Below are 25,786 nucleotides of genomic sequence, written 5' to 3' on the forward strand. Positions count from 1 at the left end.
GGCATGCGGGCCTCTCACTGCCGTGGCCTCTCCCGCCGCGGAGCACAGGCCCCGGAGTCGCAGGCCCAGTGGCCATGGCCCACGGGCTCAGCCGCTCCGCGGCATGTGGGATCCCCCCAGACCGAGGCACAAACCCGTGTCCCCCGCACCGGCAGGTGAACTCCCAACCACTGCGCCACCAGGGAAGCCCCCCTTTTTTTTTTTAATCTATTTTTGGCTGCGTTGGGTCTTCATTGCTGTGCGTGGGCTTTCTCTAGTTGCAGGGAGCAGGGGTTACTCTTCATTGTGGTGCAGGGGCTTCTCATTGTGGTGGCTTCTCTTGTTGCGGAGCATGGGCTCTATAGTTATTTTTTTTATTTTTTATTTTTTGTGGTACACGGGCCTCTCACTGTTGTGGCCTCTCCCGTTGCAGAGCACAGGCTCCGGATGTGCAGGCTCAGCGGCCATGGGTCACGGGCCCAGCCGCTCCGCGGCATGTGGGATCTTCCTGGACTGCGGCACGAACCAGTGTCCCCTGCATCGGCAGGCGGACTCTCAACCACTGCGCCACCAGGGAAGCCCTATAGTTAATTTTTAATTTCAGTTACTATATTATTTAGCTCCAGAAGTTCAATTTAATTTCTTCTTTTGCTTTAATCTTTTATTGAAGTACAGTTGATTTACAATGTTGTGTTAATTTCTGCTGTACAGCAAAGTGATTCAGTTATACATATGTATATGTTCTTTTGTTTTTTTGATAGATCTTTACTGGAGTATAATTGCTTCACAATACTGTGTTAGTTTCTGTTGTACACCAAAGTGAATCAGCCCTATGAATACATATATCCCCATATGCCCTCCCTCTGGAGCCTCCCTCCCATCCTTCCTGTCCCACCTCTCTAGGTCATCACAAAGCACCAAGCTGATCTCCCTGTGCTATGCTGCTGCTTCCCACTAGCTAACTATTTTACATTCAGTAGTGTATATATGTCAATGCTACTCTCACTTCACTCCAGCTTCCCCCTCCCACCCCATGTCCTCTAGTCCATTCTCTATGTCTACATCTTTATTCCTGCCCTGCAGCTAGGTTCATCAGTACCATTTTTTTTAAGATTCCATATATGTGCATTCGCATACGGTATTTGTTTTTCTCTTTCTGACTTCACTCTGTATGACAGACTCTAGGTCCATCCACCTCACTACAAATAACTCAATTTCATTTTTTTATGGCTGAGTAATATTCCATTGTATATATGTGCCACATCTTCTTTACCCATTCATCTGTTGATGGACATTTAGGTTGGTTCCATGTCCTGGCTACTGTAAATAGTGCTGCAATGAACATTGTGGTACATGACTCATTTTGAATTATGGTTTTCTCAGGGTACATGCCCAGTAGTGGGATTGCTGGGTCATATGATAGTTCTATTTTTAGTTTTTTAAGGAACTGCCATACTGTTTTCCATAGTGGTTGTGTTAATTTACATTCCCACCAACAGTGCAGGAGGGTTCACTTTTCACCACACCCTTTCCAGCATTTATTGTTTCTAGATTTTTTGATAGTGGCCATCCTGATTGGCATGAGGTGATACCTCATTGTAGTTTTGAGTTGCTTTTCTCTAATAATTAGTGATGTTGAACATCTTTACATGATGTGCCTCTTGGCCATCTGTATGTCTTCCTTGGTGAAATGTCTGTTTAGGTCTTCTGCCCATTTTTTAACTGGATTGTTTGTTTTGTTGATATTGACCTCCATGAGCTGTTTGTATATTTTGGAGATTAATCCTTTGTTGTTTCATTTGCAAGTATTTTCTCCCATTTTGAGGGTTGTCTTTTTGTCTCGTTTATGAGTTCTTTTGCTGTGCAAAAGCTTTTAAGTTTAATTCTCAGTTGTTTATTTTTGTTTTTATTTCCATTACTGTAGGAGGTGGGTCAAAAAGATCTTGCTGTGGTTTATGTCAAAGAGTAGTTTTCCTCTAAGAGTTTTATAGTATCTGGTCTTACATTTAGGTCTTTAATCCATTTAGAGTTTATTTTTGTGTATGGTGTTAGGTAGTGTTCTAATTTCATTCTTTTACATGTAGCTGTCCACTTTTCCCAGCACCACTTATTGAAGAAGCTGTTTGTTCTCCACTGTATGTCTTGCCTCCTTTGTCATAAATGAGGTGCCCATATGTGTGTGGGTTTTTCTCTGGGCATTCTATCCTGTACCATTGATCTATATTTCTGTTTTTGTGCCACTACCATACTGTCTTGATTACTGTGGTATAGTTTGAAGTCAGGGAGCCTGATTCCTCCAACTCTTTTTCTTTCTCAAGGTTGCTTTGGCTATTCGGGGTCTTTTGTGTTTCCATATGAATTGTAAAATTTTTTGTTCTAATTCTGTGAAGAATGCCATTGGTACTTGGATAGGGATTGCATTGAATCTGTAGATTTCTTTGGGTAGTGCAGTCATTTTCACAGTATTGTTTCTTCCAGTTCAAGAACATGGTCTATTTCTCCATCTGTTTATGTCATCTTTGATTTCTTTCAGCAGTGCTTTAAAGTTTTCTGAGTACAAGTCTTTCACCTACTTAGGCAGGTTTATTTCTACGTATTTTATTCTTTTTGTTTCAGTGGTAAATGGGAGTGCTTCCTTAACTTCTCTTTCTGATTTTTCGTTGTTGGTGTATAGGAAGGTCAAAGATTTCTGTGCATTAATTTTGTATCCTGCAACCTTACCAAATTCATTAATTAGTTCTAGTAGTTTTCTGGTGGCATCTTTAAGATTTTCTATGTATAGTATCATGTCATCCGCAAACAGTGACAGTTTTACTTTTTCTTTTCCAATTTGTATTCCTTTTATTTCTTTTTCATCTCTGATTGTCGTGGCTAAGACTTCCAAAACTATGTTGAATAATAGCGGTGAGAGTGGACATCCTTGTCTTGTTCCTGATCTTAGTGGAAATGCTTTCAGTTTTTCACCATTGAGTATGATGCTTGCTGTGGGTTTGTCATATATGGCCTTTAAATTATGTTGAGGTAGCTTCCCTCTATGCTCATTTTCTGGAGAGTTTTTATCATAAATGGGTGTTGAATTTTGTCAAAAGCCTTTTCTGCATCTACTGAGATGATCATATGGTTTTTAATCCTTAATTTGTTAATGTGGTGTATCACATTGATAGATTTGCGTATACTGAAGAATCCTTGCATCCCCTTGATAAATCCCGCTTGATTGTGGTGTATCCTTTTAATATGCGGTTGCATTCTGTTTGCTAGTATTTTGTTCAGGATTTTTGCATCTATGTTCATCATTGATATTGGTCTGTAATTTTCTTTTTTTGTGATATCTTTGTCTGGTTTTGGTATCAGGGTGATGGTCGGTTCATAGAATGAATTTGGGAGTGTTTCTCCCTCTGCAGTTTTTTGGAAGAGTTTGAGAAGGATGGGTGTTATCTCTTCTCTAAATGTTTGGTAGAATTCGCCTGTGAAGCCATCTTGTACTGGACTTTTGTTGGAAGATTTTTTTTTTTTTTTTTTTTTGTGGTACGCGGGCCTCTCACTGTTGTGGCCTCTCCCATTGCGGAGCACAGGCTCCGGACGCACAGGCTCAGCAGCCATGGCTCACGGGCCTAGCCCCTCCGTGGCATGTGGCATCTTCCTGGACCGGGGCACGAACCGGTGTCCCCTGCATTGGCAGACTGACTCTCAATCACTGCGCCACCGGGGAAGCCCTTGTTGGAAGATTTTTAATTATGGTTTCAATTTCATTACTTGTGATAGGTCTGTTTATATATTTTTTTTCTTCCTGGTTCAGTCTTGGAAGGTTATACCTTTCCAAAATTTTGTCCAGTTCTTCATGGTTGTCCATTTTATTGGCATATAGTTGTTTATAGTAGTCTCTTATAATCCTTTGTATTTCTTCAATGTCAGTTGTGATTTCTCCTTTTTCATTTCTAATTTTATTTATTTGCATCCTCTCCCTTTTTTTCTTGTTGAGTCTGGCTAAGCATTTATCAATTTGGTTTATCTTCTCAAAGAACCAGGTTTTAGTTTTATTGATCTTTGCTATTGTTTTCTTTGTTTGTATTTCATTTATTTCTGCTGTGATCTTTATGATTTCTTTCCTTCTACTGACTTTGGGTTGGGTTTTCTTTGTTCTTTTCTCTCTAGTTGTTTTAAGTGTATGGTTAGATTGTTTATGTGAGATTTTTCTTTTTTCTCGAGGTGAGATTGAATTGCTATAAACTTCCCTCTTAGAACTGCTTTTGCTGCATCCCGTAGGTTTTGGGTTGTCGTGTCTTCATTGTCATTTTTTCCTATGTTTTTTCTTTTTTAGCGGTACATGGGCCTCTCACTGTTGTGGCCTCTCCCGTTGTGGAGCACAGGCTCTGGTCGTGCAGGCTTAGCGGCCATGGCTCATGGGCCCAGCCGCTGCGCAGCATGTGGGATCTTCCCGGACCAGGGCACGAACCTGTGTCCCCTGCATCGGCAGGTGGACTCTCAACCACTGCGCCACCAGGGAAGCCCTCTATATATATATTTTTAAATTTCTTCTTTGATTTCTTCAGTCATCTCTTGGTTATTTAGTAGCACACTGTTTAGCCTCCATGTATTCGTGTTTCTACAGTTTTTTATCCTGTAATTGATTTCCAATCTCATGGCATTGTGGTCAGAAAAGATACTTGATATGATTTCAGTTTTCTTAAATTTTTGAGGCTTGATTTGTGACCCAGGATGTGATCTATCCTGGAGAATGTTACACGTGCACTTGAGAAGAAAGTGTATTCTCCCACTTTGCGGTGAAATTTTCTATAAATGTTAATTAGATCTGTTTGGTCTATTGTGTCATTGAAAGCTTGTGTTTCTTTATTTTCTGTTTGGATGTGGGTTGTTAAAGTCCCCTACTATTATTCGATTTCTCCTTTCATGGTTGTTAGCATTTGCCTTATGTATTGAGGTGCTCCTATTTTGGGTGAATAAACATTTATAATTGTTACATCTTCTTGGATTGATCTTTTGATCATTATGTAGCATCCCTCCTTATCTCTTGTAACAGTCGTTATTTTAAAGTCTATTTTATCTGATATGAGTATTGCTATTCCAGCTTTCTTTTGATTTCCATCTGCATGGAATATCTTTTTCCATCCCTTCACTTTCAGTCTGTATGTGCCCCTAAGTCTGAAGTGGGTCTCTTGTAGACAGCATATATATGTGTCTTGTTTTTGTATTCATTCAGCCAGTCTGTGTCTTTTGGTTGGGGCATTTAATCCATTTACATTCAAGGTTATTATTGATATGTATGTTCCTATTATCATTTTCTTAGATGTTTTGGGTTTGTTTTTGTGGGTCTTTTCCTTCTCTTGTGTTTCCTGCTTAGAGAAGTTTCCTTAGCATTTGTTGTAAAGCTGATTTGGTGGTGCTGAATTCTCTTATCTTTTCCATGTTTGAAAAGCTTTTGACTTCTCCATCGAATCTGAATGAGATCCTTGCTGGGTAGAGTAATCTTAGTTTTAGGTTTTCCTCTTTCATCACTTTAAGTATATCCTGCCACTCCCTTCTGGCCTGCAGAGTTTCCACTGAAAAAGCAGCTGATAACCTTATGGGGATTCCTTTGTATGTTATTTTTTGGTTTTCCCTTGCTGTTTTGAATAATTTTTCTTTGAATTTAGTTTTTGTTAGTTTGATTAATACGTGTCTTGGTGTGTTTTTCCCAGGGTTTATCCTCTATGGGACTCTCTGTGCTTCCTGTACTTGCGTGACTATTTCCTTTCCCATGTTAGGGAAGTTTTCCACTATAATCTCTTTAAATATATTCTCAGACCCTTTCTTTTTCTCTTCGTTTTCTGGGACCCCTATAATTTGAATGTTGGTGTGTTTTGTGTTATCCCAGAGGTCTCTGAGATTGTCTTATTTTTCATTGTTTTTTCTTTATTCTTCTCCTCAGCACTTATTGCCACCATTTTGTCTTCCAGCTTACTTACTCGTTCTTCTGCCTCAGTTATTCTGTTATTGATTGCTTCTAGTGTATTTTTTATTTCAGTTATTGTGTCTTTCATCTCTGTTTGTTCTTTAGTTCTTCTAGATCTTTGTTAAACATTTTTTGTATTTTCTCAATCTGTGCATCCATTTTATTTCTGAGATTCTAGATCATCTTTGCTATCATTACTCTGAATTCTTTTTCAGGTATATTGCCTGTTTCCTCTTCATTTATTGGGTCTTGTAGGTTTTTACCTTGCTCCTTCATCTGTGACATATTATTTGGCTGTCTCTCTCTCTCTTTTTTTTTTTTTTATGAGCGGGATTGTGTTCCTGTCTTACTGGTTGTTTGGCCTGAGGCTTCCAACACTGGAATTTGTAGGCTGTTGGGTAGAGCTGGATCTTGGTGCTGAGATGAGGACCTCCATGAGAACTCACTGCAATGAATATTCTCTGGGGTCTGAGATTCTCTATCAGTCCAGTGGTTCAGACTCAGAGCTCCCGCCACAGGAGCTTTGGCCTGACCCCCAGCTTGTGAACCAAGATCCTGTAAGCCACGTGGTGTGGCCAAAAAAAAAAAAAAGAGAGAGAACAATAACAAAGTAAAAAATAAAATTAGGCTAGGAAACTAACAGATACGTTAAAAGGAATATAAAATATAGATGGGGCTCCCCTGGTGGCGCAGTGGTTGAGAGTCCACCTGCCGATGCAGGGGACACGGGTTCATGCCCCAGTCCAGGAAGATCCCGCATGCCGCAGAGCGGCTGGGCCCGTGAGCCATGGCCGCTGAGCCTGCGCGTCCGGAGCCTGTGCTCCGCAACGGGAGAGGCCACAACAGTGAGAGGCCCGCCTACCGAAAGAAAAAAAGATAGATGAATCAACAACTGGAAGGTACAACAGTACCACAATTGTAAAAAAGAGGAGGAGATGAAAGAGGAAAAGAAGGGGGGGAGGCCTTGGCTGTGGAAGGCGGGGCCTAAGCAAGGGCAAGGGCAAGGTTTGGGCAGTGGGTGGGACCTATGCTTGGGATCCGCTGGGCTGGAAAAGGCCCTGAGGGCTGTGGGGGGTGGGGCTTAGGCTCATCAGAACAGAAGGGTCCCAGGTGTGCCCCCCACCCTTGGTCTCAGAGGGCAGGAGACCTCACCTGGGAGCCCAGCAGGCTTCTTGGGCTCTAGTGGGTGGGGCAAATGCCCTCCTCTCCTCTCCTGCTCCTCCAGTCCTGGAGGGCCCCTCCCACCTGCCTCTCCTGCCTGCCTCTCCTGATCTCCCCGGCCTCAGGGGTGCTGATCCTGTCTGGCCTCCACTTCTCCTCCCCCTCAGTCCCCCCATGTCCTACCGGTTCACTTGGTGGTTCCTCCGTTCTCCTTGGGTGTCAGGGTCCCCTACCAGTGACCAGCAGGTGCCCTAGTAGTGGAGAGATGCTAACTCAGTGTCTGATGCCTTTTTATAATTCCTGTTTCCTTATTGATATTCTCTACTTAATGCGATAACTGTTTTCCTGGTTACCTTTTAGTTCTTTGTGGTTTCCTTTGCCTGGGCTTCCTCAAGGACAGTTTCTATATTCATTTCTTTCTTTTTTTTTTTTTTTCCCCTGTGAATGGTTCATACTTTCTTGTTTCTTTGCCTGCCACACAATCTTTTGTTTAAAACTGGTCATTTTGAATATTATGTGTTGACCCTAGACGTCAGATTCCTTCCCTTCTCAGGGTTTTTTGTTGCTGCTTGTTGTGGGTTGTTACTATTAGTTTCATTGTTGTTTGTTTAGTGTCTTTTCTAAATTATTTTTGTTAGGTATATATGCTTTGTTCATGTGTGATTATTGAAGTCTGTGTTCCATTACCTTAGCAGTCAACTAGAGTTTTTCCCAGTGTCCTTGAACACCTGGAGACCAGAAAAGTATAAAATAAAGAAAAAGAAAAAAATACTCTACTTTTGGCTGGGTGGTTCTGTGTTTGGGTACTCCAGTGCTTAGCGGGGCTGTTTACAACCCTGCCTTAGCTTTTTAATTTATTTTTTTATTTTTTATTTTTTTGGTATGCAGGCCTCTCACTGTTGTGGCCTTTCCTGTTGTGGAGCACAGGCTCTAGACGCGCAGGCTCAGAGGCCATGGCTCACGGGCCTAGCCGCTCCGCCGCATGTGGGATCTTCCCGAACCAGGGCACGAACCCGTGTCCCCTGCATTGGCAGGCGGACTCTCAACCATTGTGCCACCAGGGAAGCCCCCTGCCTTAGCTTTTACCTCCTGTTTGTGTGGAGCCTAAAGGTCAGCTAGAGGTAAAAGTTTAAGGTCTTCTAGGCCTTTTTCTGTGCATGTGTTCAGCCCTGGGCATATGTGTGGCCTTCTAGATTCCGCGTTATATATGAGAGTTTACAAAGCCCATTTCTCCCCACGTATCTCCTTTCTCAATGTCTTCCTTTCCAGGCTTTTAGTTCTATATATGTGTTATTATCCTGCCTGTTTTCCCTTATCCTAGGCTGCTTGCCCTGGGAGTGCTCCAAGTCAGGCAAAACAAAAACACTTTCTTGTGCCAGTTTTTGAGGAAATTGTCAGTCAGGTCATTGCGTTCAGCCACAGTTGTTTGAGACTAAGGTTTGTATTGCCCCCTTGGCACTGTTATCCTGCACCAGGAGTGCAGCTGCCATCCTTACTGCCCCAGCTGAACTGGGGAGTGGGGGATGGTTGGTAGGCAGTTAGAAACACCACATCACTCTCTTACTGCAGTGTAGCAGCTTGTTTCTTTGCCAAGCCTTCTTGGTTGTTGTAGTTTGTATTAGATTCCAGAGTTCTGCAAAAGTTGATTCTGACCGTTTTTTCCAGCCTGTGTGTGTGTGTGATGTGTATGTGCAGTGGGTGAAGCCCTGGAGTTCCCTGCTGTGTCCATTTTGATGATGTCCTTCCCCTGCTGCCCTCCTTTTTCTTCCTACTGTATCTTTTCAAAGCATTGAAGTTAAGTTTTTACAGTATTTTTTTTAAGAAATACAAGCATATGTATAAAGATTGAAGTATGGTTTAAAGACTAAAAGTTAACACTGTGTACCCATCACTCCATTAAAGAAATAGAACACTACTGGTATCTTAGAAGGTTCTATGTGCCCCTTCCTTTTTCTGACCTAGAAGGAATCATTATCCTGAATTTTGTGTTAATTAGACATGCAAAGAAGTAGGAAAATGTCATCCATAGCTAAGAGAAAAATAAGTCAATAGAAATAGACCTAGAAATGCTGAAATGATAGAATTCGTGCACCAAGACTTTAAAAACAATTATTTTAAAAAGTTTAAGGACTTATGGGTTTCCCTGGTGGCGCAGTGGTTGAGAGTCCGCCTGCTGATGCAGGGGACATGGGTTCGTGCCCCGGTCTGGGAGGATCCCACATGCCGCGGAGCGGCTGGGCCCGTGAGTCATGGCTGCTGAGCCTGCGCATCCAGAGCCTGTGCTCCGCAGCGGGAGAGGCCACAACAGTGAGAGGCCCGCGTATGGCAAAAAAAAAAATTTAATTAAATTAAAAAAATAAAATAAAAAGTTTAAGAACTTAAAGGCAAGTGTGACAATATGTAGGAGAGAAATGGATATAAGATATAAGATAGAAATAAATAAAAAGCTTTTCAAGCTGAAAAATACCTGACTTGTTGCTTTTAATTCAGCATTTTCAGTTTTTAGGAGGCAGGCTGTTTGAGTAATCTGCCATATTTCCATTTGCAAAGTTCCATCCTCCCTGCCCTGCCACCTCCTGCAAGCTTTTTTTTATATAGTAATTCCCAAATTTTGCTGTTAACCAGTTTCATCATTTTTCTTATCATTGACCTTACCCAGTGTTAAGTTTAAAAAATTGGGAACAATTTCATCTTAGTTTTAACTTACCAAATGAAGAATGTCAGTAATACTGCTTTTTCAGATAATAAAAGATAAAAATGCTGGGATCCAAAAAACGGGCACATAACCAAGATGATGAATGAAGGCAGTAAGGACTAATATTGTTAAAGAAAGAGCTAAGTATATAATATAGAAGTATTTGAGAATGATTAAATACAGATTATATTTCACAAAGTATATCTACATTTTTATACTTTTAAACTGTACTTGTGTATTTAACAGATATAATTTGATTTAGTATTTTAATTAATATGTGATAATAGTAAATAAATAACAATTTATACTTCTATTGTATATATAATCTATAGTTAATCATTTTTTCTTGAACTGCACATTTTTAAACATTTTGTAGGCAAGGCTGTGCTGTATCCTTCTTGTTAGGACAGTACTGACAGCATAAACCTCTTTATGTACTCAGCTATGATTAAACGTAAGGTATTAAAATGCCACCTTCCAGTCGCTAAACGTACTCTAAGTTTTTCTAAGTTGCCACACTTACCAGTACTGATTTCAGGGCCATTGGGATTTGTCTACGTGTAGACCAGATTAGGACAATGGATTCTTTTTCTTGGTTAAAAAGTTTAAGTTTTAATTCTTTTTTTTTTCCCAAATATTTTATGACTTATTTTTGAATAAGTTTCAATTTGTGGTTGAGAAAGTTGAGGTAAGTGTTGGCTTGGGTCACTGGCTTATCTGTGATTAGAATTCAGGATTTTTAGCCCTTAGTTCAATTCTTACATTTAGTTGCTCTACATGAGACATTCTTCCCTGTTCATGAGGGTTATGCGTTTGGCTTTCTTGTGGTACTGAAATATATTAAGGTGTTGAGTTGGTAATGCAGGATCAAGTATTTTTCGTTTGAGGGAGCTAAACACTGAGTCCACTTAATCCTTAGTATAACAATTATATTGATTCTCCACATTGTTATAAAATCCTAGGTGCATGATGACTAATTACAGAGTTGGGAGAATTTAATTTTGGCTTTGAGTAAAGTGACCAGAGAGTTCAGACCTCTATTTGACTCGAGAATAGTCTCTGATGTGCCCAGTAAGGTGTCATGTATGCTATGCACAAAACTTTTGGTTTTTAAATAATCAAATTATCTCAACTTGGGAGCACGTCACTATGGAACTTTAATTTTTCTAGGACTACAGTATGTATAACTTTAGCATACATATGATTGCTAGTTTTATAACATTCTAAATCCAGTGAAGTTCAATCACAGTATTATAAGATATAAAAGATAAAGTATGATTAATTTTGACATAATGTCTACTTTTAATCAGTGACTACTTGTTTTTATGGTGGCAGTTTCATTAAACTCTTGGTTGTTTCCTTGCAAGTGTCATTTTTAATTTAAACAGTGTTAGGAAGACTTTCTATTATTGTAAGCTGTTTACAGAGGTAAAATATTCATTATAAAAAGTAATAATGTTTTGCAAATTTTAACAAAGTGTAAGTGCTTGTAATTTTATCTTGATTTAGAAATTTGGCAGTTTGGTATGTAATCCTTTAAATTGTGTTTCTTTCTATATGCTAACATTTTTTCAGTTCTCTTGTTATTAACTACAGTATGAACTATTATTTTCCTGTTTAAAAACTTTTTTTTTTTTTTTTTTGCGGTACGCGGGCCTCTCACTGTTGTGGCCTCTCCCGCTGCGGAGCACAGGCTCCGGACGCGCAGGGCCAGCGACCATGGCTCACGGGCCCAGCCGCTCCGCGGCACGTGGGATCCTCCTGGACCAGGGCACGAACCCGCGTCCCCTGCATCGGCAGGCGGACTCTCAACCACTGCACCACCAGGGAAGCCCCTGTCATATTTTAAAAATACCTTTTCTTTAATTCAGGCATGCCTAGAGTGGTAGAAACTACTAGAATTAGGCTTTTTAGGAAACTTGCTGGTATGACTCTAAAAATTCAAATACATATGCATTGTAACATTAACATGTTTAATGAGATCTAAGTGATTGCTGAATAGTTTATTCCCCAGAAAAACAAACATCTGCTTACTGCATTTATATAATTTCTCTCCTTTCTCCTTCTACTGTTAAAAAAAAAGAGGAGAAATAATATAAACATATAGTTTATCTTTTACTGCTGTCCTTAGAAGCCATTTTTTTAAAATAAGGTTAAAGTATAACATAATTGTTACCTTGGGTGTTCCATTTCACCTGGTTCTTGAGCTAACTTTTTCATTTGTTATTTGCTAGTAACTGTAAATAAACCATTTAATATCCTTGTGAAATGGAAATTCTAAGTAGCCTATGTCTTAACACTAATGAATTTAAATGAAATAATACCAGCTTCTTGCTAGATGAATTCTAGGAGTTCTTAGGGTTATTTAGGGTTCTCCTTACTTTTACATATTATTTTGTATAAATATTAGGTTATGTTGCTAGGAATCTGTCTTCTATTATTCAAGATCATAATTATTACTCAGTACTTATTAAGTACCAATTATATGCAAGAAACTAAAAGAGATGTGACAAGATCCCTAACTTCAAGGGCTTATAATCCAATTGAATATTAGAATACATATCAATATAATCTGATATATGGTAGGTAGCAAATGGTGGTGTAGACAGTGGTGCTCCAAGCATTAATGATGAATTGGTTATAAAAGGTTTCACAAAGGATGTAAGATATGAGTCAGGCCTTAAATAAGACAGAAGACTTAAGAGACCATTTTAGGTATAAGAGCTAAGGGTGGATGTTCCTTTGCTTTATGTAGTAGCTTTAATACATGAATTTATTTAGGGAGTTGATATTGAAGGGACTCAAGTGACAAGCTAAAGAGTTTGTAATTGGGAAGTAGGAAATAGTTTTGAGCAGCGAGTGGTGAAAAAGAAATAGGATTTTTAAAAATTTAATCATTCAATTTGATTTCTCTAATGAGAGGTGCCACATAAAGTAGTATTGAATATATTTCATCTTTCATAGTTACAAATTAAATTGTGCTAATGTCTCATGAATAGATTACAACATTGATAAGTGTGCTTACCATGTTTGTGGGAGGTAAAATGATTGTTCTAATCTACAAGCAGATGTTTAAAAAAAAGAAACATCCTTTTCCCAGCTGAATACGGTTGTTGGCTTTCGGCAGTTTTCTAACCTGGCAAGTACTACTGTATGTTTTTTGAATACATACATGCAAGTATACTTGGATATGAGGGCTGTGAGTGATTACTGAACCTAATGTTACATGAGTCTAAGTGCAATGGAGAAAGCTAATGACAAGCATTATAAAAATAATTTCCTTTTGTTAGGAAAGAAGTGAACACAATGAAAAATATGAAGAGCAATGGACAAGGTAGTACAGATTTTCAAATCTTATGAATAAGACTATTATACTAATGATAACTGATGAAACTTTAGGAGTTAGTTCAATGCTCAAAATTGTCTGGATAGGCTAAGACACCCTTTACCTGTTCTCAAAAAAATATATGATATAAAGGAAGAAAGTATAGCCTGACAGTTTATCATCTATAGACACACGACCACCTGTTAAGATGGACTATCTAAATAAAACATCTTAAATTTCATTTCTTTCTCTTTTTTTTTTGAAGGGGGGGTGTGCACTGCGTGTATTGTGGGATCTTAGTTCCCTGACCAGGGATTGAACCCTCACCCTTGGCAGTGAAAGCGTGGAGTCCCAACCACTGGACAGCCAGAGAATTCCCTACTTCTCTTTCTTTACTCACATTGTTTGAGGGACTTTGGGTAGACAACAAAGATAATTGAAGGATATCAGATGAAATTATAATAAGAGAAAGAGTGAGGAGAAATATAAATTCATAATGTTGTTCATGTAGGAAATCCAGTAATTACTGACCTATTCTTACCACCCTGAGTTTTTACTTTAACAGAATATACATTTTGAATGTAGATGTATAATTTTCTGAATTCAGGGAAATGTATTTTATTTTTTTAAATTTTTTTATTTTTAAATAAATGTATTTATTTTTGTCTGCGTTGGGTCTTTGTTTCTGTGCGAGGGCTTTCTCCAGTTGTGGCAAGCGGAGGCCACTCTTCATCATGGTGCGCGGGCCTCTCATTGTCACGGCCTCTCCCGTTATGGAGCACAGGCTCCAGACGCGCAGGCTCAGTAGTTGTGGCTCACGGGCTTAGTTGCTCCGCGGCATGTGGGATCTTCCCAGACCAGGGCTCGAACCCGTGTCCCCTGCATTGGCAGGCAGATTCTTAACCACTGCGCCACCAGGGAAGCCCACAGGGAAATGTATTTTAATGATGATTAGCTTTACGGAAGCCTAAAGTCATTATGCAGTTTTAATAATGCAAAGAAAGTAGACAGAAAAGATGAAAATAAACAGTTAACTACTATAATGAAGTAAACAGAGTATGTTCTTGGATTATGTGCCCATTTGTACATTCAGCTCACACGTATGTGCCTGTTCCTGTACTAGGGAATTAAAGGTGTCCGTAAGAAGCTTACAGTCTGGACATATTTGCTTTCTTGTATACACGCAATAGTAACCAAGCAGTTCTAATTCTCTTCTTCCTTAAAATTTTAAGGGAAATCTTCAGTGAAAGTGAAACAAAAGTATGGTTTAGTCTGTGATTGGTGGTAACAGAATATTTTTTTGTTAAGGATACTCACGTAGATTATCAAAAATAGCATCAAAATTATCTCATTGTAAACTTTGTCTTGGGCTTAGTCCTAAATTGAGAAACTGGAGAATTCTGGTAGGGATGAGTTTTGTTTAAGATTTTTTGTTCTTCAGATTTATTCTCACTTTGGGGTTGTGCAAAGGACCTGCTTCAGGCACTCTGTCATTGTGTACTCAGCCCACAGTGAAAACTAGACCAAAAGTTGAGCTTTCCCAACCTTTAGTCTAGTACTACTTTGTACCACTAGGGTTTTGGAAAGGCCTTCATAGAAGTAGTCTGTGTCAATCCGTAACTTGTTTTGGATTTCGTGATTGCTGTCAGTGCTTGATAAATGGTGGGGATGGAGGAGGGGGACAGTGAGTAGTGAGTAGCTTGTTTCTGATAGGTTCTGTCCAAATTGAGGGGAAGAGCTTTTAATTGGCCTCAGTTTATTTAACTTGGCTGAACCCCACCATATCTTTGTTAGCCAGTGATGAAAAAGCCAACAAATAGCTTTCTTTTGAGTCATATGTACAACACTAGAAGAAAGCATTTTATGTTAAAGGGTTCTGTGTTCCATTAGCTGCCCTGGTCTGTAGCCTACTGAGCCTATGTTACCAGATGAATTACTAGTCCAGATGGCTAAACTGTTGGAGGATGGAAAACCAAAATCCATTTCAGGAAGCTGTCCACTTTGCTCAGTTTTGGATAGAGTCCATTCTAATTAGTGGTAACTCTTAATTTGTTTTAAAATATAATTTTTAACTGTATGCTTTCTTGATTTTTTACCTAGGTTACACAATATCCTCCTATGCTTGAGACCTACAGACTACGTGTCCTACCAGAACTAATCAATGGTTTTTCATCTCCTGGAGATAAATTAGAAACATAAACATGGTGCCAAAAGAACTCCTTACCTTACTCTAACTCCAGTTTATTCGGACGTACTTTTGTATTGAAGAGAGGTATACAAATTAAGGATACCTGTGCAGAGACTCTGTCGTGTAGGATCATGGACCATCCTAGTAGGGAAAAGGATGAAAGACAACGGACAACTAAACCCATGGCACAAAGGAGTGGACACTGTTCCCGACCATCTGGCTCCTCAACATCCTCTGGGGTTCTTATGGTGGGACCCAACTTCAGGGTTGGCAAGAAGATAGGGTGTGGGAACTTTGGAGAGCTCAGATTAGGTAAGAACTTGGTTATATTATTGGCTTAGCCTAACAAGAACAACAGCAGCTATAATAAGCTTTGGTGCATTTCAAGACCAGCAGTTTATAATCTTATGAGAAGTTCTTATAATGAGGACCTATTGTTAAAAGAACTGAAGAATTTGTGAAGGAGACTATAGTCATTATCAGGTATAATTGTTATCCAGGGTTCATCCCTCATTGTGTGTGATAGGATTTTAGATTTTCCACCAGTTCTGAGATTTTGTGATGTAGGGAGATCTACATACAGATATGAGTAAAACGAAGATTCTGATTTAGTTGGTTGGAGAGTAGAGCCCTGTATACTGTCTTTTTAACAAACTCCCAGTTGATTAAGATGCTGTTGGTCCTTGAACCACACTTTGAGAAGGGATTAAGGCCTTGTTTTAATTCAGAATCTACCCTTAGTAAGGGAAGAGTCAGTACTTACTCTGTAATATCCATACTTAGTCTGCAAGGAGATACATCAGTATTTAGAGAGGTTTTCCAACTGATACCATGTTTGCATTCCTTCCCGGAAGTCCCAACATCAGGATTGAGCTAGAACTCCAGGGAGAAACTTTGCAATTTTTATTACCCAACCAAGGAAAGGATTTTTTATTTCAGGTATTGGTTTATGAGTGAGATGATGAATAATGATAAAATGAACCAGTTTGAAGACGTGAAATTGGGAAGAAGGTACATTGGGTATTTAGAAACTTTTTATGGCCCTCCCTAGGTGAATGGGGAAGAGAAAATGAAGGATCTTGTGAATATGTGAAGTTGGTCACCAATCTGTATTGGTGCAGATTGTGACAAGGTCCTTTTTTAAGCTAAAGTGTTTTCTTATTTTTCATAGCTGTTGAGACTATGTAGTAGTATGAAGACCCATCGTAAGAGGCTTTGCCCTTTGAGGAAGTGGGAGCGTGGGAGTATAAGATGATTATTTTTGATTACCTCTGCTACTTCTCATGATTTTTCCAAAGGAGATCGAAAAAATCTTACCTCTCATCCCCCCATAGAGAGATTCAGGGAAACATCACTGTACTAGCCAGAGATCACTGGGTGTAGAATTGAATCTAGGGATGCTGAGAATGAATTTATTTTTACCACTAGAAGGCTGGGAGCCTGGAATTTTAAGACCTGACTAGGATAATGAAAGGCTTTTATATTTAGTGATGTGTTCATGTTCTGGTTAGTAAAGCCAGCAGATGCTACTGAAAATAGGAGTAAGATGTGTAATTTCACACTGCTTGAGTTCCTACCAACTACTGAGTTGCTTTAGTAGCTAGTTTTGTGACTATACATTTATATAGTGGATTGACTTTGCTCTAACATCACAGTAGTACTTGAATTAAATAGATTATGACAAACATCCACAAAATTACTGAGGCAGTTTATAATGCATATAAATTCATGCTTTCTCAAAACATCATAAAATTGTTTAATTTCTATAAAGATGAAGAAAAATCCTGGTCAATGAAAACTGCAAATGTATTTAATTACTTAAGTCTAGATTTGTATTATATGATCTTGACGTTTACACAGGAATGGAAAAATCTATTCAGGTAGAAGGATAGCTCATGTATATTTTCAGAGTGGTAAAGTGTTGTGTTTTATTTCCTCTAACGAATCTAGGGTGAATATGATGGATCCCATTTTGACTTGCATTGTAGTCAGTAGAAAGAACTTGTCTCTCTTTTCAAGTGGTTTTATTCTTGTGTGCTGATGAGGTTTTCATTAGCCCTGGGACCGTTATTGTTAGGGCATTGTATCTAGGAGTACTTTTTATCAACAGAAACCAGAAAAGTAACTTTCAGAATCATTTGATGTCTCCTGACAACAGGGTGTGCTGTATACCCCATTCCATTGTCCTCTTGCTATGGTATTAGGAAGTAGAAGATTGTGCAGACAACAGGAGGTGAAAACTGGAAAATTCCAAACTCAAGGCAGGAGCAGATAGGCCTCCACCCAGGCTGCCATTACAACGCTGTGCTTTCTTCTCCAAACTCATTTCTTTCTCTAGCTACCTGTCTCTTCTGTCCCTCAAATAGCCAAGTGCATTTGTGCCTCAGAGCTTTTACACCTACAATTCCTTCTGCTTGAAGGATTCTTTCTTCAAACTTTTGCTTCGCTGGTTGCTTTTCATCCCTTGGGCCTCAACTTTCATGTTACTGTCTCAGAGAAACCTTCTGTGACTTCTTTCCCACCTCCATTTAAAATAGCACATTACTCCCCTAGCCACATTCTGTCTCATCAAACTGCTTTGTTTTATTCATCACATTGATCACTGTCTGACATTATTTTATGTATTTGTTTACCTGTTAATTGTCTCTCCTTACTCCAGTATAAGCCCCTTGGAGGGCAGGGATTCTATCTGTATTATTTGCTGATGTTATTTGTGGGCTGGATGGATAGATAGCCAGATGAGTAGGAAGAGGGGAGAAAAAAAATACATGGGCTCCTTTGGGTTCCTGGTATGTGGGGGTCGTGGTAGGTAGTGGCATTACTGCTTCAATAGACTCCTGAATTCCAGACAGAGAGCCAAAAAAGAAAAGGGATGATTAGTGTATTTTGGCTCTATGTAAATCTGTTTCCACCTCATCATCCATTTAACAAACACTTCTTGAATATTTACTGTCTTGCTAGACTTGGGAAGGATACAAAGAATTACAAGATGTACTTAAGAATCTCACAGTATCAGGTGGTGGGGAGATAAATAAGGAGTATGGGGTTGACAGGTACACACCACTATGTATAAAATAGATAACCAACAAGGACCCACTGTATAGTACAGGGAACTGTAGTCAATATCTTGTAGTAACCTATAAAGGAAAAGAATCTGAAAAATATATATGTGTATGTATAACTGAATCAGTTCGCTATATACCTGAAACAAACACAATATTATAAATCAACTAAAATTTTAAAAAAAAGAATCTCACAGTCTAATGACAGAAAAAGAAAAACAAATTACAACATAAAGTGATAAGTATTGTAATAGAGTGTATAAAAACTACACTGGCAGAGAAGGTTAATGAAGGTTTCACAGAGGAGCGTGGTTTGATTGAGAGTAGTACGGGACTTCACTGGCGAGCACAAGGAAGAAGGACTGTCCAACAGCAGGATGCACAAACACTATGTGTTGTAAAATTGTTTAGCATATTGTCAGAGCAGCAACTAGTTATACACGGCTGGGTTATGGGGTGTGAAGTGAAAGAAGAGTAATAGATGAGGCTATTAGATACGTTGGGAGCAGATTGTGAAGTGTTTGCTTGGTATTAAAGCATTTGGACTTTATCCTGTAGGCAGTGGAGTAGAATCCTCAAGGGTTTTACAACAGAAGAGTGACATTATCTGGTTTGTATTCTAGAAAGATAATTCCCAGTATAAGATTAGATCAGATAGTAAAGAGGTTGACATCGTGTGGATTTTTGTTCTAATTGTACTTGTCACATTGTGTCATGTTCCTCCATCTCTCTACCTCAAGATATGCTTGATGGTAGTAATTTGCTTTATTAATATTCTCATATTTATTCGTATTCTTAGTTCCTTTTACTGTGTATGGCATATAATGGGTACCCTAAGTAGTCCAGGTCAGAAGTGGCCAGGCCTGCCTTAGCTCTGAAAATGGCAGTGAGATGTAGAGGAAGGGATGAATTAGGGAGAAATTTCAGAAGGAGACCTTAGGCAGGATTTGGTTACCAGTTATTTTGCCAGCGTGGGAAGACCAGGTGAATGAGGAAACCTTTAATAGAGCTAAGAAACATGGGATTAGAGTAGGCGATGGGGAAGGCAAGTAAGTTAGACTTTGAGAATATATTGACTTTGAGGATTATGTAGCACATATGCAGAAATGTGACTCTGAGACTTAGAAAAATTAGACTTCAGCTGGGATTAAGAAATCATTACCATGTAGGTGTTAATGAGCATGCAATCATCAGTGATGATATGATGCTTGTGGACCTTGTGTGAGTGAGGAGAGAAAGAGGGTGCATTTAAAGGATGCTGGAAGAGGAAGAGCCTCAAGAGTAGAGAAGTCGAAAAGTCAAGACAAGAGTTTCTAGAGGGGTGGGGTGTTAAGCACAGCCTGTGCCCTAAGGCTAAACAGGAAGCTGATTATTATAGCCTTTGGTCTTTTACTTCTGTTTATATATTTCTGAGATGATTCCTTTTTTCCTTCCTTTTTGTTCTTCGTTTATTTTAATGAATACCTGTATTTTGTAACCAGGGGAAAAATAGCAATAAACATATCCTTTAAAGGAATGCTTTTAAAAAGAAAACATGCTGTTGCCCAAAGTTTTTTAAAATTTTTTCTTAAAAGTATCTCCAAAGATAATTACTAATTTTGTTTAATTAATTTAATTTTCCAGAATAACAAATATGGATCAGGACATATTTTAGAAATGCAATCAAACTGTGCTGTAAACTTGCTTTTATCACTTAATACAGCATGAATTTCTATTGTTTCAGCTTAAATATAGATCATTTTTAATGTCTGTATGTAGAAATTTATTAGCTAGTCTTAATACACATATAAATTATTTCTGTTTTTTAATTATAAGTAATACTATCTGAATATCCTTGTAGATACTTGTAATAAATACATCCTTGTAGTAGTCTAAGCTTGGTTGATTATTTTCTTAGGATAAATCCTGGAAGTGTACTTTCTGTGTCAAAGATACATACATATTTGTGATTTTCTTACACATTGTCAATTTGCCCTCCAGAAAGATGGTTTTCCTTTACTTTCTGTGTGAGCGTGTGTGTGTGTGTGTGTGTGTGTGTGTGTGTGTGTGTGTGTTTGTGTTTCTCCTTCAAAAACCTTGAACATTATCGAGAATCTTTTCATCTATGCTAGTCTGATAGGGGAAAATGGTATCTTGTTAAATGTGTATGTGTTCATGGGTGAAGTTAAACATCTTTACACATTTATTTATATTTCTTCTTTTAAGAGTTGCTTGTTTGTGGCCTTTGCATATTTTTCAATGGAAAGATTATTTCTGTGGCATCTTACCTATGTATATTGCCTCAATAGAAAGGGGAATTTTGAAGATTTGAGAAAGGAAGATTGATGAAGGATGATCGTGGATAAAAGGTAGGAGGACACAATGGAGTGGAAACAGATCTGCAGGTTGTTTTTTCTTTCTCACCGCTGTGGCCTCTCCCGCTGCAGAGCAGCAGGCTCCGGACGCTCAGGCTCAGCAGCCATGGCTCACGGGCGCAGCCACTCCGCGGCATGTGGGATCTTCCCGGACCGGGGCACGAACCCGTGTCCCCTGCATCAGCAGGCGAACTCTCAACCACTGTGCCACCAGGGAAGCCCTTTGTTTTTCCTTTTTTTTTTTTTTTTAATTAAAGTTTTGAGTCTCCTGAATCAGGCCTGGAAAGAATCATGTAAACATTAAGATAAAAATGATTCTATTCCTCCAGAATTTAGAAAATATGTATCCCTAGTCTACAAATAACAGCTTTTTTTCCTTCTTAGTTGCAAGAATAAGTAGATAGGTGATTTCATATCCTAACAAGTATGTGCCTATGTTTATGGGAGACCATTTAGACTAAACAATCTTGCATATAAATTTTAATAATTTGTATACTGTCTTTGTGAAATAGTATCTTGTTAGAGAATGTTTTTACTTACACATAAGAAAATGGAGGCACAAAGAATTGACCTTTTTGTTCTATTCCATCTTTGGTATCTGGTGAAATATGTAAAAGTACATTAGAACAGAAGGATGTTTCTGACAAAGGTAAATTGTGTAAGGGTATCAGCTTGTCCTGTGACACATTCCTCCCTTGCTTCTAAAATAAGACACTTATTTCTATGACTAAAGTAGAGTGTACATGACAACTTCTCTGCATATTGTTCTTTCCATATCTGAATTACTTAAGTATCACTAATGAACTTAAATTGGGACTTACAACTTCAGCTCTTACCAGCCAGTTCTGTTTCTGGCAGTTGTGATAATTAACAGTTTACAGTTGCATATTATATAAAGCAATTGGTTTCATATTACATCCCACAAAGTCTTGGAGCCCTTGATTTCCTACTTCAAGAGAATGGGAAAGGAAAAGTGAGCAGGCAGGACTCTCTCTTACCTTTATATTGAGTTTTCAGCAAGATTTTGTTTAAAAGGTATGGGTCTGTTGTGTTAAAATTTTTTGAAAAGCATTCATCTGAAAGAATATAGGCTTAAGATAAAATAAGATTTAAAAGTGTTTCTTCTCTAGTAGAAAGTGAAAGCATTGTAAAATCAAATGTTTACTTTTTTATTAATAGTTTCATAGGAAATCTTAGCATTTTGAACAAATGAAACTCAATCTGTATCAGCCAAAAATCAAGCCAGTCAGCGAAACAAAAAAACTGATACAAAGTTGGCCCTCCATATCCACAGGTTCTTCACCTCTGGGTTCAAGCAACCAGGGGTGGAAAACACTCTGGGGAAAAATAGTCCCATAAAGTTCCAAAAAGCAAAACTTAAATTTGCCCTATTACAGGTGACTCTTCACATAGGATTTACATTGTATTTATAATTATTTACCTAGCATTTACACTGTACTAGGTGTTATAAGTAATCTAGAGATCTAGATCTAGTATACAGAGGATATTCCTAGGTTATATGCAAATAATACGCCATTTTGTAAAGGGACCTTGAGCGTACGCAGCCACAGACTTTGGTATCCATGGGGGTCCTGGAACCAGTCCTCCACAGAGAGTAAGGGGCTACTGTATTGTGCTTTTATAACATTGTTAAAGTTTCCCTATAAATTTGCAAATGTTGGGGGGGTCTGTGGATGGAACAAACTAAAAACAAGTTTTAGAAGTCGTGTCATTACTTTCTGCCTCAAGTGGTTAAAAGTAAGAGCCCTGAGTCAGATTTCCTCTCCAAGTTTCATTTTTTTTCCTCCGTAAGAGGAGGGTAATAATAATATCTATCTTACAGATTTGTTGTAGAGATAAAATTTAGATAATGCATATAATCACCTAAGACAGTGATTGACAGATAGTGAGCACTTGGTTTGTATACATAATACAAAACATTGTTTAAATTTTTGTTTTATTTTTTTCCAACTTGTATGAAGAAAAATTTCAAAATTTTACAAAAAACTAAAATGGATAGGATGGTGAGGATCCATAATAACACCTAGATTTACCAGTTGTTAATATTTTGTCCCATGTACTTTACCTCTTTGGAGATATGTATGTGTGTACATTTGTTTATGTGTTGTAGTAAGTTGTAAGACTGATAAAACATATTTTTCTCCCCCTCAGAAGGGGATACTTAGGTTCCTGCTTCATAGATATGTAACGAATTATATCATTTGTTTTCTGCAGTATGTTGTGGAGGGATTCAATTTAAATTATGATCCCAGAAATAATGTATTTTAACTTTCTTGGAAAACTACAAATGAATGTAAAGTTATTGTTCCTAATAGTATTGTAGTTTAAATTTCTTTTGGAATTGCATCCTGTTGGTTCTAACTCAAGCACAGTTTGCTGAGGTTAAACAGCTTTAACAGATGTTGAGGAAGAATTCTTTTTGTCAGTAGCATAATCCACCAAAAAATGGTAGGAGCAAATAGTTGTAACCACATTCGCTGATGCACAGACTGTGTCATGTTAATATGGTAACTTTAGAAGTATCACAGATATGATAACTTGCAGGATTATGCATTGACATCTTGGCTAGTTAATCAGGAGAACTTAACAGTAAAATTTTCAGGATTGCTAAACCAGTTTGGAATTGTTCAGCAGGAGTACAAAACTAGGACGATTAAGGATTTAATTATGAAGAGAGTTCAGACTCAATATTTATGTGATGATCATGCATCCTAAGGAGAAAACTGTCTGAACTTATGGCCATACTTTTCCAGAAAATGGCAAAGCTCTTACCAAAGGAAATGGAGCCCATCTTCCAAAATGTTGACATCTATAGTCTGCTTTTTTCCCACCTATTTTACTTGTTCTGTCTTCTTCCTTTTGTCGTTTCATTGGGCTTTTGGAAAGGAATAGAGTGAAATGCCTACATTTTCTCTGCCATGTTAAACCAGATGTCTCTATGTATCTCATATTTTTATTCAGCAAGGCATTTGTTTGACAGACTTTTGTGATAGTCTAGTAACACATTTAGAAATATGAGTTGGCTGAGAAGATAGTTGAGATTTGTAGTTGTTTTAACCACCTCACCAAAGAGAATCGGATCATTGTCATCACTGATGCTGAACAGTAGAGCTCTGTATTTTGATTCCATTCAGTTCAACCGTGAATTGGATGGAGATCTTTGAAGGACATAGTAATGAAATCCTCACATAATACAGTGCTTGAGGTGGGGCAGCTAATATAGTGACTGGTTAACAGAATCAAGATTCAACATTAAATTTTTTGAAAAAGCAGTGACTTGAACAAAAGACTTGACCATGATTCAAGAATCCTACTCTACAATTTCAAGTCTGACAACTAGATTGGCGACACTTATATGAAAAAGTTGGCTCTGAGTTTACTATGAGACAGGAGTGGGATTTACCCCCAAAAAGCTCATGGTAACTTAGAATGATTTAATAGATAAGATCTTTCTTAAGTTTTGGACCTCTAAGGAACTTCAGCATTGTCTAGTCCAAACTTCATCATTTTAAAAATGAAAGAAATTAGAAATTAAACAACTTAGTCACGGTAAAATAAACTAGCTTGCCACAGAGTTGGAACTAGAGCCCAGGTCTGGGACATCCCAGACAGATATTTCTATTATATACCATGTAGTTTCCCTACTTACTGGTTAAGTGTGCAGTTGAAATACTACATGCTGGGGGAAAAAAAAGGTTTAAAAGGACATAAGAAGTAATTTTAAATTCCAAAGGTTATAATCATTTACATTCAGTATAATTATACCTATTACCAAGAAAAGAAATATAAAGTATAAAATGATAGCCAATAATCTTTTCTCTAAGTATCACTATCTAGTTTCTATGTTGAACCAACTTTAATCTTCAGGGATTTTCTGGGAGGTAAGGAGGGAAAACATTGGCTAATTGATTAATAATTAATTTTTTATTATTTTTAATTTTGCAAAGTATAGATTTTAAATTTAGAGTAAAATCAAAGTGGAGGAGATTATAAACACTGTTCTTTATTCTACCCTTAGCTTTTTATTTCACTAAGGTACAGTGGGAAATGAGGGTAGAGATGTGAGCAGTCTGTTCTTGACTAGCTGTGGGCCATGATACAGATTTGGACTTTGTCTTGTAGGCAGTTAAAAAAAAAAAAACACAAAACAAACTTGAAAGGAATTGCATGTCATGTTTTCCACCCCTGTACCCCGCCCCTCCGCAGAGATCATAAATTAATTAGAACTTCTGATCTCACTGCCCCTTCCCACAAAAGGTATCATTTTTCTGTATTGTTAAAAAACACAGAGCAGTCTTGTTTTATCTAGTGGTGCTGATATTAAAGGATAATAGGGGAGTTCTCCAGTTTGTCTGGATGATAGAAAGCTGAAACAGTAAATGCCTTGTGATTTAAGTAATTCTAAGTGTTTCTTTGATTAAAGGGCTCTTGTAGGTAGTTTAGGCTAATGTCTGTACTGTGAAACTAAAAGTTAACATTTTTTTTTTGAGATTGTCACGTTCCTTTTTCTACTTTATGTTATAAACTACTTCAGAGATAGAGTAATCTAAATAATAATTAGATTGTTTGGTTTTGAGCACCTAGCCTATAGAGAAGTTAATGGTAATTCCAATTCATGAAGCTTGTTTTGTTTCTGTTTGCTTGGGTTTTGTTTTTGTAGACAGAATTGTAACATTACAGAAAATTAGAGCAGCTCTTTGTTTAGTTGTATGTAAATGTATATATGTCTATATATACATGCATATACATATATATGTACTTTGGTATAAACGAAGTTGGCTGTGCTTTGAGATTCTGCCTTTTTTATTTACTAAATTCCTATATGTGACTTTCGTAATTATAAGTTTAATGGCTATTCTGTTTCTTCAAGTGGATTACCACAACCGTTACTATATAATTGGGCTTCGTTTTCTTCTAGCTTTTATTATTATTATAAGTAAATAACACAATAAACATGTTCATGAAGATAGGTTATTATTAGAACTATAACACATTATTCTCTCTAGCTTGCTAGATAGATTAGTTTTATATAGAGCAGAAAATTTACATAT

The 25,786-nt window shown here is 38.0% G+C and overlaps 1 protein-coding gene across 9 annotated transcripts in view; it reads left to right on the forward strand.

Moving 5' to 3' along the window:
- The window catches only part of CSNK1G1 (casein kinase 1 gamma 1), a 144,713-nt gene that overhangs the window by 31,590 nt on the left and 87,337 nt on the right, over window positions 1–25,786 (forward strand). For 6 of the 9 annotated variants that reach the window (XR_007475651.1, XR_007475652.1, XR_004485828.2 and 3 more), the window contains exon 2: window positions 15,211–15,610. Coding sequence is in view for 4 of the 9 variants with exons in the window: in XM_033437109.2 (XP_033293000.1) it covers window positions 15,430–15,610 (181 nt within the window). In the remaining 5 variants the exon portion in view is untranslated. Of the gene's footprint in view, window positions 1–13,075; window positions 13,120–15,210; window positions 15,611–20,648; window positions 20,709–25,786 lie in introns of those variants that run through there. The other 3 variants (XM_033437120.2, XM_033437122.2, XM_049706194.1) reach the window with 2 other exon arrangements.

Source organism: Orcinus orca, chromosome 2 (assembly GCF_937001465.1).
Source record: "Orcinus orca chromosome 2, mOrcOrc1.1, whole genome shotgun sequence".
Lineage (NCBI taxonomy): Eukaryota > Metazoa > Chordata > Mammalia > Artiodactyla > Delphinidae > Orcinus > Orcinus orca.